General features: G+C 30.9%; 2 protein-coding genes across 7 annotated transcripts; one reads left to right on the plus strand and one right to left on the minus strand.

The window, feature by feature from the left end:
- Nucleotides 1-1,706: 1,706 nt before the first annotated feature.
- On the minus strand, nucleotides 1,707-15,575 carry LOC115883201 (rhoGEF domain-containing protein gxcI-like). Of its 6 annotated transcripts, none has more exons than XM_030901522.1 (19): nucleotides 15,310-15,572; nucleotides 15,058-15,258; nucleotides 14,576-14,917; nucleotides 14,209-14,424; nucleotides 12,171-12,339; nucleotides 11,959-12,031; nucleotides 10,217-10,369; nucleotides 9,965-10,051; nucleotides 9,563-9,907; nucleotides 9,303-9,510; nucleotides 7,322-7,525; nucleotides 6,859-7,191; nucleotides 4,867-5,047; nucleotides 3,454-3,526; nucleotides 3,239-3,391; nucleotides 3,034-3,120; nucleotides 2,629-2,973; nucleotides 2,366-2,573; nucleotides 1,707-1,871 (listed from the first exon to the last, which is right to left on the minus strand). In XM_030901522.1, the coding sequence occupies exons 1-19, from the start codon at nucleotides 15,386-15,388 to the stop codon at nucleotides 1,849-1,851; spliced, it is 3,480 nt and encodes a 1,159-aa protein (XP_030757382.1). In that variant the 5' UTR covers nucleotides 15,389-15,572; the 3' UTR covers nucleotides 1,707-1,848. The 6 variants fall into 6 exon arrangements, 5 of the variants coding, with proteins under 5 accessions (XP_030757382.1, XP_030757379.1, XP_030757378.1 ...); XM_030901519.1 differs by having other exon boundaries at nucleotides 4,867-5,044; nucleotides 14,576-14,962; XM_030901518.1 differs by having other exon boundaries at nucleotides 14,576-14,962.
- Nucleotides 15,576-18,832: 3,257 nt separating this feature from the next.
- LOC115883208 lies at nucleotides 18,833-21,246 on the plus strand. The gene is made up of 2 exons (XM_030901531.1): nucleotides 18,833-19,297; nucleotides 20,278-21,246. The coding sequence occupies exon 2, from the start codon at nucleotides 20,542-20,544 to the stop codon at nucleotides 21,244-21,246; it is 705 nt and encodes a 234-aa protein (XP_030757391.1). The 5' UTR covers nucleotides 18,833-19,297; nucleotides 20,278-20,541.

Raw genomic sequence — 21,246 nt, forward strand, 5'->3', positions numbered from 1 at the left:
CTTAAATATATTCTAAGTTTTTTTTATAGATATTGTGTTTTATTTTTTATATTTAGTATATATTTTTGCTTGATAAGACATTTTTAAAAGAAAATGAATGTATTTTCTATGTTCTAGAAGTTCATCAATTCTAAAGTTCTAAAAACTCTATCTACCGGGTGCGTCTCAAAAGTGGCTCACCCCCTATAACTTTTTTATTTTTTCAGATAAAACAACGAGAGTTGGTATGTTAGTATATGACATAAATTGGGATTGAATGACTTATTCAATTGTTTTCGGTCACTTCCGGTTTCACCGGAAATGACTCCTCGGTATTTTTTTACTTTATTCGATAGAAAATGACCTCGAAAATGACACTCTGAATCGAATGGCATATCGTATGTCAATTTTTGACATAGTCACTCAAAAACAAATTCTATTTTAAATTTCAATCTATAGTGTCATGGCTGTGTTAAAAACACTAATTCTTAATCAAGGAGCCTTGGAAAATAGATTTGATCGTCTACTGTTTTTAGTGTCTTGTCCTGGCCCGTTAAAAGATGCCCAAATCGTATTTTGAATCATATCTCAATTTTTTCAAATGGAACGAGGGTGGCTCATTAACATATTTGGAAAAAGCATTTTTTTTCTAATAATTTAAAACCGCACACTCGGTATTTTGAGTCAAATTGTCGTTATGAACCTCATGTTAAAATTTCAAATAAACCATATTGCAAAATGTCAAAAGATGACATATGATATGTCATTCGATTTAGAGTGTCATTTTCTATCGAATAAAGTAAAAAAATACCGAGGGTGCCATTTAAAAATCAAAAGTTGTAGTCATTTCCGGTGAAACCGGAAGTGACCGAAAACAATTGAATACGTCAATCAATCCCAATTTATGTCATATACTAACATACCAAATATCGTTGTTTTATCTGAAAAAATAAAAAAGTTATAGGGGGTGAGCCACTTTTGAGACCCTCCCGGTATATCTTCTTATGATGGCTATATTTTAGTCTACTGCTGTTTTAATTGAAAAATGATGCAAAATATTTCGACAGGGTGCGTCTCGAAAGTGGCTCAAAACTTTTTTATTTTTTCAGATAAAAAAAAACGAGATTTGGTATGTGAGTATATGACATAAATTAGGATTGACTGACGTATTCAATTGTTTTTGTTCACTTCCTGTCTCACCGGAAATTACAAATTTTGATTTTTAAATGGTACCCTCGGTATATTTCTACTTTATTCGATAGAAAATGTTACTCTGAGTAGAATGACACATCATATGTCAAGTTTTTATATTTTTGCTTAAAAAAGTCGTGTTTTAAATTTAAATCTAGAGTATCATGACGGTGTTAAAAACACTAATTTTTAATCAAGAAGCCTTAGAAAAATAGATTTGATCGTCTAATGTTTTTCGTGTCTTGTCCAGGCCGGTTAAAATATGCCCAAATCGTATTTTTAATCATATCTCAATTTTTTCAAATAGAACAAGGGTGGGTGGTACCGTATGATCGAAAAAAAACGGCGTCCAGTTGGCTGGGAAATGACGATCAATGACATTTCCCATATAAATTTACATATAAAATGACAGCGATCTTCATTTCATAGCCATCGTTGACACCGTTTTTTCTCGATCATACGGTACCAGACACTTGGTATTTCGAGTCCAATTGTCGTTATATTGATTATCGTGAAAAATAAAACAAAAGTTATGTTTAGATTATACAAACTTTACTTATGCTTATTATATAAAATTACTTATATTGCCATGTGTATTATACCTTTTTTCGGTTAAAGAATAAATAAAATAGTAAAATACAATGTTTTCCATGTGATTTTTTTTATTACATTTTTAGTTTATAAAGTCATGAGTCTCTTTTCTGAAAAAAAAAACGTTTATTATGTGAGTAAATCAATATTATGTTGTATAGAAGGAAACACAAGGTTGAAACAATATATTATCCTCGTTAATCATATACTTATTGATATATTAGTTCAAACCAAAAATTTCACCAAAATGCCATACGATCGAAAAAAATCGATGCCAAAGACGGGACAATCGATTATAATCTTGGCGAGGCAAACCGCTATACGTCATTATGGCCTATATTATCGCCATTATTGCCAGTTGGCCTGAAGAATGTTGTAATTTATTATTATATTAAGTAAAAATGATGTTTATTGTTTTTATTTTTTTGGAAAAAGATTTATGTGTCTGAAAACGTTCTATCCTTTTTTAAACTTTCTATAATTAGTGTTAATTTTGACAAGTTTGATGGCAATTCAATGACATCTAGAGATTTACCTCGCCAAAATTATCATTGATTGTCATTCCAGCCGTCTTTGACGTCGTTTTTTTTACGGTAAGACTTACCTCTCTCTGCCTCAAATTCTTTCCACAAAATACCTTGAATTTCTTTTGCCCAGAACTTTTTCAAACTCTCAGTTCTGGCTTGAAGGATGTAGTTCAGCTTTTTGGATTTGTTCCTATAGTCCATTAAATGTAGTGTTTTATCATATGTAAGTACCATACTCAAGCTTTTTATAGAAATGCTATTCCAATACTGAAATCTATTGCTACACTAAAAATAACATTTTAATATAAACACTTACCTAACCATTTCTATGATTTTTTACCTCAGTTTTCGTAGCAAAAACAACAAATTTACTAAACAGATACACAACAACGTTTAGTTTTTTTGGACTGACTAATAAAAATTTATCTTCTTTCTTAAAAGCGCCGTATTCTTCAGGTTTGATAGGGCTGTTTGCTATGGAACTAATAGCAACTTCTCGATCACCTAAAGACAAGCTCCACTTGACGATTTTTAAAGCTTCGAAAGAGTCATAGACAACTCTTTCTTCTCGTTGGACTTGCTTATAGATATTTTCTAAAAACAACTTGTACTTCACCAGCCTCTGTAGAGGTTTAAGCAAATACGAGGGTAGATTTAGAGGATCATTAGTTTTCTTTTGAACTTTCTAAAAAAAAATGTCTTTTAAGGGCTGTTTTTTTTTAAATATCTGAATGCGTGATTTAACCTGTAAAGCTTCCTCATATTTTTCCAATACATGACTTGCTGATAAGGTTTGTTTTAAAAATATTGGATACATGTTAAACAAGCTCTCCTAAAATGTATAAAATGCGTTAATTCAAAGATAGACATTACTGGTTTATACGTAATTTTAGATTTGTATAAGAACTTGTAGAGTAGAAGATCAGTATAAAAAGTTGGAAATTACCTACATGTTGGGAAAAACATTTTAAAATATCCTCAGGTTCTTTGGCTAATTCAAGCTGCTTACAGAAAAGGAGTTGCTTGTTATATATGTCTTCGATATTTCCAAAAATTTCTTCAATGTCACTTATTCCGCTTAGTTTAAACAATTCTTGATATTCCTTAAATATGTATATCAAATTATATTATTTGTTTTACAAAAATATGCTATACAAAAACTTACATATATAATTATTTCTAAATCCAAAATGTATTTTTTCTCAGATTGGACCATTTCTTCAATAATAAATTTGATTCTAAAAATGAGAAGAAAATTTAAAGAAAATGAGACTAAACAAAAAAAATTAGAAGAAAAAAATCATATTTTCCATCTTAAAATGAGAATTGAAAATAGATAGTGGATGCGTCTCGAAAGTGGCTCAACCTTAAAACTTTTTATTTCTTTAGATAAAAAAAATTGGCGCCGGGAGGCCCGTATAGCCGCCCATACTAAAATATGTTAATATCTCGAAAACTGGGACTTTGACTGATTTTGATGTTATTACAAACTAATATGTATAATATGGCTATAATATGGCTAATCGCTTTATCCAAATAATTAACTCATGTCTTTTAAATGATCCTTTGTGCCAATTTTTATGTGTATAATCCAGAGGTCACCAAGTTTTATATAAATTTTTACTAACTTTACCCATTTGGTTGATGAATTTCAAAAATCTTTTCTAATTCTTTTTTTAGGATTTCATTCTTCTAGACCACATAGTAAAGAATTTTCATACAACAAATTGTTCCGACATAATTTTACTCTCTAAGAGGATGAATTTCCTAAAATCGCTTTGTGTAGCTAATTCACTAATGTCGTTTAAACGAACCTTTGCTCTAATATTTATGTATCTAAAGCTGGCTGTATGAACTGATCCCTAAATTATCTAAAAACTTGATATATAATCTAACTGACAAACCACTGACAATGACCAATAATTTATTTCTGGAGGTATTCTGTGTAGGTGTTTTTAGGTATGTTTTAATATTTAGTCGATTTACACTAAGAAATAGCCATTCAACAGTTTAAAAATACTTCATAACAAATCTAGACATATATACCTTTCATTTAAAAAAAACTCGTTTCGCTAGCTACTGTAATTTTGGAGTTATGATTTTTTAAAATTTTTAACCCCATATCCCATTATATTTTTAATAATATCTATATTTTTTTTCAAATAGAACAAGATTGGCGAATTAGCATATTTGGAAAAAGTATTTTTTTACGAACAATTTGGTACCACACACTTGATATTTCGAGTCAAATTGTCATTATGAACCGCATGTTACAATTTCAAATAAACAATATGTGAAAATGTCAAAAGTTGACATATTATACGTCATTCTATTGAGAGTGTCATTTTCTATTGAATAAAGTAGAAATATACCGAGGGTGCTAATTAAAAATGTTGTAGTCATTTTCGGTGAAATAGAAAGTGACCAAAAACAATTGATTACGTCAATCAATCCCAATTTATTATACATACTTATATACCAAATCTCGTTTTTTTATCTTAAAACAATAAAAAAGTCATAGGGGTGAGTCACTTTTGAGACGCACCCGGTATAGATACATATTTATAATATTTCCTACTTATTTTTTGTATCAGCTGACTGATCATTGCTTAAAACACTTTCCTCATATAGGACACTTTTGTTGATAAGATTTTTGGAATAAAAACCATAACAATTACAATTCGTGTACGAGTGGTCATCAGTAATGTCATCACTATCATCATATACATCGTCATAAATACTGTCAGAACCGTTTGCTGCTAAAACAAAGATTATACGAGCCCTAACAACTGTATATTGGGACAAGGTCTTTTTTTGCAATAAAAATAGTAATTTGTTAAAACGACTCAATTTATTTTGTTTATTATTCTAAATTGAAACATTACAATATGATGATCTGGAAAATTTTACTATATTTTTATAACTTTGCAAACAAACCACTTTTGATAATAGCTTATTTTGATAAAATCAAGCCAAATTTGCTGACAACTATATATTGGGACAGCACAACAAGAAATTTGTTTAATACGGAGTTACATCACCTTTCGCCTTAACAACTGCCTGAACTCTTAATGGCATTGTATTTACCAAAGATTGGCACATTTGAGGAAATAAATTATCCCAAATTTCCTGCAGTTTTGTCCGCAAATCAAAAATTGTTCGTTGAGGGTGGTTTCTTAAATATTGCTTCATTTTATGCCACACAGTTTCTATAACATTGAGGTCCGGACTACTTAAAGGATGGGATAGAACTTTTTTATTATTATTACCGAACCAATTTTCAGTTGATCTTGCTGAATGGCACGATGCTCCATCTTGTTGGAAAATATAGTCTTCGTTTGGAAACAATTCTTGAGCACTAGGCAAAAGTGAGGTCTCAAGAATATGTCGATATTTTTGAGCGTTAACAGTGCCATCTATAAAATTTAATTTGTCCAAACCTCTTGCTGACATGCAACCCCAAACCATATTCCCCTTAGGAAATTTAACAGCCCTCTTTAAGCAATCTTTATGAAAGGCTTCTGCTTTATTTCGTATTATTCGTTTTCGATCATCTCCAACGCAAACATCAAATTTAGACTCATCACTAAATATGACCTTATTCCAATCATTTTGTGTTCACGATAATTTAGATTTTGCCCAATTGTAGCGATTTTTCTTTTGAATTTCTGTCAGTAGCGGTTTTTCTTTGGCCTAAATAAGAATTTGTATCAATCATCTTCAGGTAATTGATTATCCACACAAAATAAAGTTTATCTTGTAAAAGCCCAGACCGCATTTGTGGATATATTTTCGGCAACATTCTCTTGATATATTTAAACCAGTTACAGTATTCCATTTGAGTGTTACTTCGCGAAGAGTACTTCTTCTCGCAGACTTGCAAATTTTTACTAAATTTCGTAAATCTCTCTGAGATACAACTTTTGGCCTTCCCGAACTTTTACCTCTAACGTCTACGTTGGCAGATTCGCCGTATTTTTTTATTATATTAAAGACCGTGGTTTTTGGAATACTTAAACCATCAGAAATTTTTTGAACTGTTTTTCCCGTACTGTATTGACGATTGATAATTTCGCGTAGTTTTTGATTTGTAGCTTTTCCACGGACCATTACTTTGGATTAAATTAACAAAATTGAAAATTAAAAAAATTAAAATTTCTTACAGTAAATCTCACTACTCAAAGTATCGAGTCACTTACAAGCTGTCAATGCTGAAGTAAACAGTTTGCGACATTTGTGACGTGTATAGCAAAGCCGCCTATGATGATATTAATTATTTAAAAATACTTGTCCCAACATTTAGTTGTCAGCAAATATCTCTTTTTATGAACAAAATCCGCTACTGTAAATATGGATTGATTTACAAATTCATAAAAATATGGTCAAGTTGTTTAGGATATATGGTTATGTCTATATTTAAAAAATTAAACATATATTTTTCAGTCATTTTAAAAAACCAGGGCAATAATTCCATTATATGACCTTGTCCCAACATATAGTTGTTAGGGCTCGTAGAACAGGAAAAGTGATACCTAGAGTACTGCTATTTCTGGATCGTCTTAAATCATACCTTCATCAAAAAAACCACTCTCATTACCGATACTTTTAGTAATATATCCAAAAGTAACTACGTTACTGGCTTCATCTTTATGAGACAACCCATTTTTACCATATTTTTCAATCACCTCTTTCTGTATATCGTTGAGGTTTTCATAAAGATGCGTTGCCTGAATTGGTTTTCCATTACAGTTTTCTATAGTTTCATTACTTATTCCACCACTAGTTTTTTTACAATTAGAGATTTGTTTGCTATTCTTGTATAAATCCTCACAGTTTGAAATACTGTTGCAACATGCACCATTATCTGCAGGATTATTTACTATTGAATTTTCATATAGATTTCTTAAAATTTTGTGCAATATTTCTAAAGTTTTAATAAGCTTTCTCTACAATTTGATCAACAATTAAAAAAAAAATGTTAGTCGCAATTTTTCAGAAATATTTCACAATATTCTAGCTAAATATAAGATTACCATAATTTTCTAGATCCTCACTACTTCCAGCTTTTTTATTTTTTATTTCTTCGTACATTTCTTCAATATTTTGCAAATTTTTAACACTTCCGGTATTCGATGAATTCTCTGAACTATTATTTTCGGAATGTGTTGATATAACTTCTTCAGATTTTATAGTATCGACAGAACCTGTCCAATCTGATGATATAGACATAGTAGACGCTTAAAAAATTACATGGTTTTTAGTTTTACATTGAGTAAAAACCATCTTCAAATATAGATTTATATAAAAGAAAACAAAAAATTAAAGAAGAAATAAGCAAACTTAGAAGAAGAATGAAACAAAGGACAAAGATGTAGAAAACCCAGAATAGAAATAAAGAAAAGAAACATAACTCTAAATAAGAAATAACCTAACAACAGGTAATTAAAATTACCTTTATAAGGCATCAATATTTTACATTTTATTTTATTAATATATCTAAGTTTGTACTAAAGATAATAATTGTATGCTTTATGATAAACTATTTTTTTTGTTAGTTATTAGAATTTGGTCGAGTGCTATGGTAAAATACCGTTTTAAATCTGAAGCTTTGCTGTTGCATTAGAAAATTATTATAAATTTTTATATGCACTACAAAGCAAATAAATGAACTTGTAAATACACACATCGGAAAAGTCTAGGGATATTACAATTTTATCCAGCCATCGTCAGTAATTTTATTATTTGCATTTCTAATATAATAAAATTAAAATAAACAAATAGTTTACAGGACGTATTGGGAATAAAAGTGCGAAATATACCGAATTTTTCAAATTTACCTTGATTTTTATTGAACTCAAAAAAATACACACATTTTTTTTAATTCTAAACTGTGAATTAAAAGAAAAAAAGATAAAACCATTTTTACTTAATAAAGGGTATGGCCTCCTCTACTGTTCATTACAGCCCTACATCGTCTCTCCATGCTCCTGATCAGGTTATCGATCTCTTCTTGAGGTACAGCCTGCCACGCTGTATTCACGGCCCGAACCAGATCCCTACGAGTTTCGCGAGACATACACATTCTCAAAATTCTTCTTTGGACCGCGTCCCATACGTGCTCGATGGGGTTTAGGTCAGGAGATTGTGCCGCCCAGGGTAAGATGTTTAATTGATGAGAATTGATAAACTCACTTACCACTCTGGCTGTATGAGGCCGTGCATTGTCATGCATGAGAATGAAGTTTCTCCCAAAATCATTGGCATATGGTAACACGACTGGCTCAAGAATTAAATCACGATATGTGATTCCTTTTAGAAATCTCTCAAGAAAAACGAGATCGGTTTTTCGGCCTAACTGGACTCCTCCCCAGACCATAACTGTTCCACCTTGATAAGGGTGCACTTCCTGAACATGATCCAACCGAATAAGATTTTCCGGTTCTCTCCATACCCTAAGCCTTCTCGAGTCCGGATGAATTCCAAAGCGTGACTCATCCGTGAAGAGAACATTGGCCCATTGTTCATTCGACCACTGAACATGATCTTGAGCCCACAAACATCGTACCTCTCGATTTCCTCTCGTTAAGGGTTGAGCTCTCCAGGGGCGTCTGCTTCTTAAGTTGCCCTCTCTTAATCTCTTCCGAACAATGTCAGGACTAACGGTTACATTATGTGTTTCCTGGAGAATTAAACTAAGCTCTTGTGCTGTAAGAGTCGGTCGGCGTCGAGCATTTTATTGTAAAAAATGATCTTGCTGAGGGGTAGTAATGCGATGTCGCCCTGTGTGCCTTTTATCACCACTTTCACGGTAGCGTGCACTTAATCGCGATATTATACTTTGCGTTGTATTTAATGCTCTAGCTACGTCGATTTGGCGCAAGTATAGAAAGAATCGGCCTACAAATATATGGTTGTTTATTGAAAAAAATTATTTTTAACTTTAATAAAATGATATCCCTAGATTTTTCCGGTGTGTGTAGTTAACTTCCTAACTCATCTGGTCGTAAGCCTAACCTTTTTGTACTTCGAATTCTTTCCACAAAATGTTTTCAACTTCCTTTGACCATGCGTCTTTCAATTTTTTGGATTTGGCTTTTAGGACGTAATTGATCTTTTTGGATTTGTTTTCAAAATCCACTAAATGTAGTGTTTTATCATGAGTCAGTACTATGCCAAGACTACTTATTGAAATACTATTCCAGTACTGAAATCTACTAGTACACTAAAATCAATATTATAATCACTAAGAATTTTTTTTATACAAAATTGTTTACTTTCGTTTTCGTAGCAAAAACCACAACTTTACTAAATAAATATACAGCCACTTTTAGTTTTTTTGGACTGACCAATGAAAATGTGTCTTCCTTCTTAAATGCGCCATATTCTTCAGGCTTCAGTGGGCTATTTGATATAGAACTAATAGCAACTTCTCGATTTCCGCAATATAAAGTCCACTCTACAATTTTTAAGGCTTTGAATGTATCCCAGATCCCTCTTTGCTCTTCTTCAAGCTCCTTATATATGCTTTCTAAAAACATCTTGTATTTGACCAGTCTCTGTAGAGGTTTTACCAAGTAAAAAGACAGATTTTGTGGGTTGTTAGTTTTCTTCTGAATTTTCTGAAAATAATTTTGTTTTATACAGTGTTTCGTAGTTATACAAGGTATTAACTAAACCTGTAATAAATCAGAATACTTTTCCAGAACATGGCTACCGTCTAATGTTTGTTTAAAAAATGTTGGATACATGTTAAACAAAGTTTCCTAAAATGTATTATGTATTTAAAGGAGATAATAATTATAATTATAAGTCGATTCTTTATTGGAACATTTTTTTGTACTGATTGATTCTGATTCTGTATGTTAGATTAGCGGGTACAAAAGTTTATACAGAAAGGAACAGACACAGACACAGTTATTATTAATTACATGTTGGCAAAACGTTTTCAAGACATCCTCAGGTTGATTTGATAATTCAAGCTGCTTAGAGAACTCGAGTTGTAACTTATAGATATCTTCAATGTTTCCGAAAATGTCTTCATAGTTGCTGATTCCATCCAGCTTAACCAGTTTTTGATACTCCTTGAATATATCTAAGTATATTATTTGTTTTATGTACCAAGGTACATATAGTATACCGAGTGCGTCTCAAAAGTGGCTCACCCCTATAACTTTTTTATTTTTTCAGATAAATAAACGAGATTCGGTATGTTAGTATATGACATAAATTAGGATTGATTGACGTATTCAATTGTTTTCGGTCACTTCCTGTTTCACCGGAAATGACTACAACTTTTGATTTTTAAATGGCACCCTCGGTATTTTTTTACTTTATTCGATAGAAAATGACACTCTGAATCGAATGACATATCATATGTCAACTTTTGACATATTCGCTCAAAAACAAATTGTATTTTAAATTTCAATCTAGAGTGCCATAGCTGTGTTAAAAATACTAATTTTTAATCAAGGTGCCTTGGAAAACTAGATTTGATCGTCTAATGTTTTTAGTGTCTTTTAGTTAGAAAATGCTCAAATCGTATTTATGATTATATCTCAATTTTTTCAAATGGAACGAGGGTGGCTCATTAGCATCTTTGGAAAAAGCATTTTTTTACGAGTAATTTGATACTACACAATTGGTATTTTGAGTCAAATTGTCGTTATGAACCGCAAGTTACAATTTCAGTTAAACCATATGCGAAAATATGTCATTCGATTCAGAGTGTCATTTTCTATCGATTAAAGTAAAAAAATACCGCGGGTACTATTTAAAAATCAAAAGTTGTAGTCATTTTCGGTGAAACCGGAAGTGACCAAAAACAATTGAATATGTCAATCAATCCTAATTTATGTCATATACTAACATACCAAATCTCGTTGTTTTATCTGAAAAAATAAAAAAGTTATAGGAGTGAGCCACTTTTGAGACGCACCCGGTATGGAAAATTGTATTTCTTACTGAATTTAGTATATTTTTATCTCATTTTAAAACCACACAAATGTTTATTTGTATTAGGGGACATTGATAAAGTTGGTGTAGGCACAGTAAACAAAATTGGGTAGGGCCAGTGATAAAACTTGGGTAGGGACAGTAAAAATATCTGAGATAAAGACAATGAAAAAACTGGCGTAGGGACAGTAAAAATATTTGGGTAGGGGCAGTGAAAAAAGTTCTCTAAGGATATTGATAAAATTTTTACAGGGACAGTGGAAAAATCTGAGATAGGGACACTGAAAAAGGACAGTAATAAAAATTTTAGTTAGGGACTACACAAATTTTTTCACTGTCCCTCCAGAAAATGTTTTCAATGTTCCTGCGCAAATTTTTTATGTCCCTAGCCAAATATTTTGACTGTCTCTACATCAGCTTTTTCAGTGTCCCTATCCTAAATTTTTACTGTCCCTACAGAATTTTTTTTAATGTCCCTACCCAAATATTTCTTCTGTCCCTACGCCCACTTTTTCAGAGTACATATCCCAAATTTTTTACTGTCCCTAAACAAATTGGTGGTTTAACTTTCCCCCTCCCAGACAATCAACATCTACATAATTGTTATTAATTATAATATTTGTTTTTGGTACGATTTGTAATATATTTTTTTTTACTTTATTATGAACATTAATTCAGTAAGAAATAAATTAGTAAAATATATTCTACCAAAACTTACAAAAATAATTATTGATAAATCCAAAATATATTCCTTTTCAGATTGTATCATTTCTTCAATAATACATTTTAATCTAAAAACCAGAAAATAAATGCTATTCTACATATTTTATAAAATATTTATGCAAAAGTACAAAAAATATAGAAGGTGTAGTAATAAATAAGTAATATAAAATAAAGTGTAAAATAAAAAACTAAGAATATATTACTTACTTGTTTTTTGTATCTGTTAGTTGATAGTTACTTAAGACATGATTCTTATATAGCGTGCTTTCGTTAATATGGTACTTTGGATACAAGCCATAAAAATTGCAATTCAGATACAAGTGATCATTGGAATCAATGAATACTTCTTCATAAATATTATCAGAACTATTTGATGCTAAAAATTGAGAAAATACCTAGTACAGAAAATTTAAAACCTAACGAGAAATATACGAAACATATTTTTAGATGCATATTTTGCTCACAATATTTTTTACCATCATCATAATATAATTCAAACTAAACATTAATTTTTACCATTATTTACTAAAAAATAGAGTTTAATGTTTAAGCTACAACTTTTTTGAAGTCTGCTGTATTTTTAAAAATATATTTTAATTGTAGGTAACTATTAATATTCCTTAAAACTATAGAGTTTAACATTTTCACATAGTTGTAGCGTTTTTTTAGAACTACCACTGCGAACGGCAGCTTTTCATCAGAGAGCCGTCGTGGGTAAGGTATTTCACTAGAGAGAAAACTAATCAATAACAATAAACAAAAAAATACAGATATTGGGCGCCAGGCATGTACAGAGAAAGAAAACACAGTAGTTTATTACTTAAAACTAATGACTATATTATTCATGATGTTCGTTGCTGATACATGACATTGTAGAGTTCTAGTGAATATGTAGTGGTTATATGTCAAAGAAAGTGGTGGTAAGAGTTGTACTAAATATCTATGAAAACAACTATGATAAAATACAAAACATGTAAAGTTTAAGAGAATATATGAAATGTAGCATTACTTTAATTAATTTGATATATTTTATATGATTTTAGTGCAATAATAATATCTATAAAAAAGTAATACTATTACAAGACATAATGCAATGAAACCTTATAAGATCTAAATTATTTTTTAACTACTAAATCGACATGAATGTTCTTAACAATCTAACCACTCAACATAGTCTATACGATATTATTTAAGATGTACGTTATTGTTTAAGACTGTAAATGTTTTGAATGTTAAATGCAAAACTATAACTTAAATTTACACTTAGCTGTTCTTTATGCAATCCTGCTTTAAACAGTAACAGCGTGAGGTGGTCTCGGATCTCTGTACTCAGCCATCCAACACAACCAAAGGGGCCAGAATGCGGGCACCATGAATTGGTACAGCCGTAACTAACTAGCTTACAGCTGGAAACGAAGCAGCATGGGACTCAAGCCACATCCACGCTGTGGCACTTATATGTAAGAAAAAATCGTTCTTACTGGGGACACTCGTCCACAGGACATCCGTACATAAGATAATGTCCGTACATAAGACACTACACGTACCTTGGACACAGTCCGTACCTTGGACACAGTCCGTACCTTGGACCCTAAAAATATGAAACTCTTGTTTAAAACCAAACAAGGTCTAATAAACAAAATAAACCTACCTCAAAAACTTCCGAGGGCTCAATAAATAATAAACAACCTGTCCTTTCTTCCATGTGACATTCTGGAGGACAAAAGAAAAGGGACGCCAACGTGCCAGCAAAACACAAATACAAGTTGGGACATCCGTAACTCTACCCTAAAAAGATTCAATAATAATATCGAATCTATAAAAGGTAATAACTCATCTTTACCTGTAGCCTCGAAATAGCAGCTGATTCAAATTATACAGCAAGACTTAAATAATCACCATTTCCAAAAGCTGGGATACAACAGAGCGTCAAAACAAAGTGAGGTTAAGCACTGAGAGAGTTGACAGAAGCGATGTTGACAGCGCCTCCTCAGAGCGATAACAGGGTTGTGTCGAACGATAACAGGGTTGGCGACTAGGGAACGTAAAAATTACGCGTCAAATAAACTATCCGGCCTGAACGAGAGGGAATCCGGTGATGATAGGCCAGACATCATATATTATATATAAAAAAGACATGTAACGAACTAAAAACGTTACATAGTGAATGTAATAAATAAACTTAAGTACTGGAAATTTAAGTATTATTTCTCTAAAAATTTATTGCTTATTGTAAAATCAGTACCTTCATCAAAAATACCACTTTCGCTACTGGTTCTGTCAATATTGTCAATATCACCTGTACTCGTGACTGCAGTGGCTTTCAACAAATCATTACCTAAAATTTGTTTTTCTTCTTCTGTATAGTTTTCTATCAGTGCATTTTTATTTTCAAATATGCTAAAGTTACAAGCTTCTTCGAGAACTCCTATGTCTTGCTTGTCGATAATTTCTGGTTTATCTTAAATTGAAAAAAAAATATGTACCTAGTAAAAGCAAAAAGTTTTTTCGCAGTTATTGTAATGAGCTAGTTAATTTTGTTTTATTGACTCATTCTTTACTTATTCTTAACTTTATTTTTCTAAATACTTCTGTATTGTATAAAATCTTACCTTTGACACATATTTCAATCTCATTATTGCCACTATCAATATTATACCCATCATTTTGCATCATTTCGTTGATTTTATCCATATAGGATAACAGATTTTTACGAATTTCTTCAAGCTCATCTCCTTTTGTATTTTTAGGACTTACTTTTTGAATTGGTTCACTACTACGAAATAATCCGTCTTCTTTATTGATTTTTTCGCTAATTTTTATACTACTAGACATAAATTGTTTGCTTTTCTTTTGTAAATCTTCACTTGTTGTAATAGTTTTGCTACGTTCTGTATTATTTGCTAGATTTCTTATTGACGAAGTTGCAGATATATTTTTATCACATACGTATTCTGAAATTTTGTTGTTGAATTTACAAGATTTTACTTCAACTTGATCTTAAATTTAAAAGAAGAAATACATGGTATTGGTATTTTTCATTTATTTCTTAGTGATTTATTAAAAAAAACATATAAACTATATGAAATTTTACCTCCTGCTTTGAGTTCTTTACTTTTTGATGCTTTATATTGCGATTTCCCTCTTATTGTTTGAATATTTTGCAGTTTTTGGACATTTGAAAAGTTCAATACATTTCCCGAGGTACTATTTTCAAAATGTTTTGCCATTTCTTTTACAGTTTTCATTGTACTGATAGAGTCCGTACTTTCTGATGTTAGAGGCATGGTAGATACTTGAAATAATATTTTTAAAGTTTACGAACTTAACTAAAAAAAATACTCACCTGAATGATTTGTTCTCTGCAAATTTTCGAAAAAATTGGTCAAGTCAGAGACATGTCTATTTTCTAAATGTTCACCCATCTCTATTTACCAATCACTATTTACTGTACTGTGTTGGAAAAAAAAATATAAATATTTATTTTTTACATTCTTGTAACACAGTTAACACGATACTAAATGTTATTATCAAATTATTACTCATTCTTAACATAGTAACATGTTTGACTAGTTTTGTAATATTTTAGATACAATCGTGTAAAAAGGAAAATTTTAACTAGCAAAATACACTTAAAGCTAATCAAATAATCTATAAAAGGGCTAGATTAAATATAGAAAAAATTATGTATACCAGGAACATTATTTTTGATTTATATAATTAAGATAGTGCAAATGATAATAATTATTGCACTTATTGAATGATGATATACAGGGTGGTCCGAACTGTATTCCGGAAACTTCGGTTGATAAAATTAAGTAAAAAAGTTCGTATAAATGTACGTCCTAAAATGCTTAGTTTCGGTGATACAGGGTGTAGAAATTTCATTTTTATATCAATTTTTTCCAAATAACTTCTAAAGTAACGTCAATATTTGGTTAAAAATTGGGGGCTCAGAGTTTTTTGGCACGACAAATTTGATTTTGATGTCAATATGACTTCTATTTGTAACAGTTATTACGATTTGCATGAGATGTTGTGTGTCTATGTGTTGATAAGTGTGTTTGGGAAAAAATGTAAATAACTCGAAAACAGTTTGTTATAGCGAAAAAGAAAAACTTCAAGAGGTAAAAATTAAAGAAAATAAAAAACTCTATTAGAATCAATAAAAAATAGTTTATTAACCTAAAGCAATGACGTACAAAAAATTTTGAAAATCGAGCAATTTTTAAAAGGAATCACCGAAATGCAAATTACTAATTTTTTAAGCATATTCACAAATAACATGGATATTTAGCATCAATTCAACTAAAATACAGTTCTTGTGACATTTCCAAGAAATATTTATTGGTGGTTTAATAATATTTCAAAATTAACAAAAATTGTCAAAGCTATCCTTTACTAAATACATTTGTACTAATAATGTGCGAAAGCAGCCTCCACCTTGTACCGGCCGGGGCTATTTGCAATTAAACCAAGGTCTTATTGTTACCATTTTGTAAACAACTTGTTTTTAAAAATACAGTGACAGTTTGAAAAATTAGGCTACAGGTTGGAAGAAAAAAATAAAATGTAATGTAAACTAGCGACTTTCAAAACGTTGCAAAAAGATCCTCATCTGCGACAAATTACATCCGTTTTTTTTAGATCCTGCAGCACAAAAGTCTGAGCTAGTTGAAGCTGGAAATACATGCTTATTTTCATTATATGGTCGACATAGGCTAGCAAAAAGATTTAGATCAGTTGAGGTATTTTATTATCTACCTTACCTCCAACAACTAACGCAGCTGAAAATCATTATTATAGGACCTATTTATAAATGCAGTATTGGCTAAATAACGGAGAAGAGGCAACATAATGTGGATGGAGTAAAAAAACGGATACCTTTAACAGCAATGTCAAACGCAGTGGCACCAGAATTTGTATTTAAAATGATTTACTGTAATTGCAAATCTGGATGTAATAAACTATGTACCATTGCGATCAAAAAAAGTAGTACAAGAATTAGTAGTCCCAGATGGAACTCCTGGTCTATAAGGATATTTGAATTATATTGAATTTTTTTTTGGATTTAGCCAACAACACTGTTTTTTTTTGTTTATCCCTAATGCATATGCAATGTCCCTTATGGGAACCCCATCCCTTAATCGCGTAATTATAATCGATTTTTGCTCTGAAGTTAAAGGCATTTTTAAAAATTAGGTGACACTGATACAAGAATATAGACCAGCAGATTAAATCATATTTTGTTGTACTATTTTTTTTAATCGCAATGGTACATGTTTAAAATCCAATATGCCATGTTCATGTTGTGTAGTAACTGTAATGGTATTTTTTATGAGAACAAACAAATATCGGTCGATGAAGAACAAATCGAATAAAATTGTAAAATTAAATTTCATTTTTTCTAGAGATGACAGTTTGAAAAGTTAGGTTACAAGTTGGGAACACATTTTTATTAAAATGGTCATAATTTGAATTATTGTTATTCGATTTATAGGGGTATGTTTATAATGTATTTATCATAATGAAAAAGTGTTAAGACCTTAGGTTAAGATCGTAGATGATATTTATGTCAAAAAAGACATCTGCAAGTAGTTTATTACATTTTATTTTTTTCTTCCAACCTATAGCCGAATTTTTCAAACTGTCACTGTATTTTTAAAAACAAGTTGTTTACAAAATGGTAACAAAAAGACCTTGGTTCAAGTGCAAATAGCCCCGACCGGAACAAGGTGGAGGCTGCTTTCGCACATTATTAGTACACATGTATTTAGTAAAGGATAGCTTTGACAATTTTTGTTAATTTTGAAATATTATTAAACCACCAATAAATATTTCTTGAAAATGTCACAAGAACTGAATTGATGCTAAATATCCATGTTATTTGTGAATAAGCCTAAAAAATAGTAATTTGCATTTCGGTGATCCCTTTTAAAAATTGCTCGGTTTTCAAAAAAATTTTGTACGTCACTGCGTTAGGAAAATAAACTATTCTTTATTGATTCTGATAGAGTTTTTTATTCTCTTTAATTTTCACCTCTCGAAGTTTTTCGCTATAATGGACCGTTTTCGAGTTATTTACATTTTTTCCCAAAAAGTACCAAAATTCAAGATGGCGGCCGTTTTTTTTATGACGCACACATCGGACAAATGGGGACTTTTAGTATGTTAATAAGGGTTATCAAGGCTAACTATTTTCAATGGTCGCAGCTTTCTAAAAATTTTTGCAAATTCAAAATTATTTGCACTGGCCTATAAGGTCTATCTTTACAATTTTTCTGTTTAATTCTAAGTTCTTCAGTTTATTTGCTTTGTCCTTCCATAAGTTTGGGAATTTAAAAATATTCACGTTTGAAAGATGTTTGTTTTATTACTTTCTGCTAAAAAGACCCTCTCCCGAAACTAACAACCGAAAACATCGATTTAAAGGTAAAGGACATAGGAAATAATCTGTTAATAGTATAAATAACAGTATAAAGGAAATAATCTGTTACAATTGGGACACCCTGTATATTTTGTCATTATAAAATGCATGATTTCTTTTGATTCTTTAGAAATAATTGACATTCAACACGCGTAATCCACGGTATGCGGTAACGTTACCGAATTGTTCGTCAAACAAATCCCATTTTATCAACCCACCGTTAATTAATATTTCTAGATAAGATAAGACAGTAGGATAAAGATAAAAAATACTTTATGTTATTGCAAATACTAACGCTTAATATAGTGTATTGTGTTTAAAATTCCATAAAAATTAATATAATGAACAGAGATAACAGTATCTTCGCAGATTCTAAACCTAAAACTTCTAAATCGCACAAAGTAACAAAGTTTCCAATCTGTTTGAAATCAAACGACCAAAAAGCACAGAAGCGTGCACAGAACAAATTCGGTACAATCCGATGCAGCATCGGTAAGATCGCTTGAATTGCCTGAGTATTCCAGTAAAAAATTCACGTCACAAGCATAAAGTTAGAAAAGGAAGCACGCGCTCTGAAGATCTGGATGTGCTGGAAGATATAAAAAGAAGTCGTTCAGTTGGTGAGCAGTTGCACCACGTTATGGAAGAAAAAACATGTAACGATGATTATAAACTTAACATCAACAGTTTTAAAAATTTGACAGAGGATGTAGAGGACGATAGTGTTGAATATATTTTTTGTGAAACACCTACCAACGATAAAGATGATTTTTTCAAGCTGGACTTGACAGAATCGACAGTAGACTTTGGTGGTTTAAAATTATGAATATATCTAATGGTGAAGACTGTGCTTTTGAATATAGTTCCTTTAAACAAGATTATGGGGAATATTCCTCCGTAAACAGTGGTGAGTTCGGCTTTGGTTAAATAAAACTCTAAAAAAATTAAGTTATTACTACTTGTTATCAAGGTTATAATTGGGTGTAGTTATCTCAATAATAATTGTCAAATTAGATAACACAGATTTGTAACAAAATGTTTAAATATTAAACTTATATTACAGTTAAAAATTGGCTAGGGCTATCTATTCTTTATTATACAGAATTTTAATGATTCTTGATTGAATATTTTACTATTTTGGATATTTCTTAAAAATTATGAGAAAAATGATAAAACTATAAGAAAAAAGGAGCCATAATCCGAAACTGATAAGATTATTTTCGTACACACTGAAAAATATTGGCGTAATAGTTATTTATGGACTCAAAATTGGCATTATTGTACTAATAATACTAACAATATCTTATTCATATTTGTTGTTTGTTCTTTTAAATTACCTTAAATATTCAATTAGTTCATAATTTGATTTCATACCGGCAAAAACCAATTTAATAGTACAATAAATATAATAAAGACATTAATAGGTACATTGTTTGAAAGTGAATTATAAAACTAAATATCTTTTTGGGGCTAATATTGTCTTTAGTTTTGAATTTTTTACAACCTTGTTATGTTATCACACCGTTATCAATTGTGAACTGATCTAAATGCAAAAACACAAGCAAAGAGGCGAAACAATGAAGTCAGGCATTGCTGACCATGTGTAGTCCAAGCAGCAAGACATACAGTGGTTAAAAGCTCAGGTTATCTACAAAAACTTCATTAAAAAAATGCTTAATTTAAAAAAATCCGTTATTATATTATTATAACAATCAAGTATACAGATTTCTACAAAATGTCAACTTTATCAAATGTACCAATCTTGGCATCACAGGTATTGATTTGGATTAGTCAATACTTCTTGATAACGGTCAGTTATAAATGTAACAAAACATAAGCGTAAGATTTCAGAATTAAATTTATTTATTCCTCTATTTTATTTTCTAGATAGTAAAGACTGTGATAATTTTAATACTTTCGACGACAGCGATAGTGAATTAGGACAATATACCGTACCATTTTGGTTGATGAAAAAGCTTTATCCATAAAAACACGAACGATAACCTGGACGACGAGGTATCCCCTCAAATTTCAGAAAAAAGTCTTACTATAAAACGATTTGATACTATCTTCAAAGAGACTGAACCTAAACAAGATGAGACAGAAGAAGACAGTGCCAGTATTTCTGAAGATTCATCAACCGGTACACTTATGGAGAAAAAACATCGTTCTATCAACACACATCATAAAAGGCCACCTCAAATTTCAGAAGAAAGTCTTACTATAGAACGATTTGATACTATCTTCAAAGAGACTGAACCTAAACAAGATGAAATAGAAGAAGACAGTGCCAGTATTTCTGAAGATTCATCAACCGGTACACTTATGGAGAAAAAACATCGTTCTATCAACACATATTACAAAAAGTCACCTCAAATTTCAAAAGAAAGTTTTACTATAGAACGATTTGATACTATCTTCAAAGAGACTGAACCCGAACAAGATGAACAAGAAGAAGATAGTGCCAGTATTTCTGAAGATTCGTCAACCAGTACACTTACCGCAAAAAAGCATCGCTTTATTAAAAATTCAGACGGTACTAGCAGTCGCAGGAGGATGGCACGCAGAAGAACAGGTATTCTTATGAAGCGAAATACTGTCAAAGAATTGGCGCATGTTTTTGAAAATTTCGAGGATGCAAGTAAAAATGGTGAGACTGAGAGTTATCGCAAAAGCTTTTTCGAGGAAATGGAAAAGAAAAATGAACAAATGTTGCTGGATGGGTTTGATGATGACGTTTATTTATCTATAAAGAAACTTCATTTAGATGATGATGGGAATAAAGAGAAATTGAAAGTTTCTGTAGATCCTGACGAGCATGTGGTAAAAAGACAAGGTATCATAATAAGCTTCTAA

Source organism: Sitophilus oryzae, unplaced genomic scaffold, assembly GCF_002938485.1.
Source record: "Sitophilus oryzae breed Bouriz unplaced genomic scaffold, Soryzae_2.0 scaffold_1828_pilon_pilon, whole genome shotgun sequence".
Lineage (NCBI taxonomy): Eukaryota > Metazoa > Arthropoda > Insecta > Coleoptera > Curculionidae > Sitophilus > Sitophilus oryzae.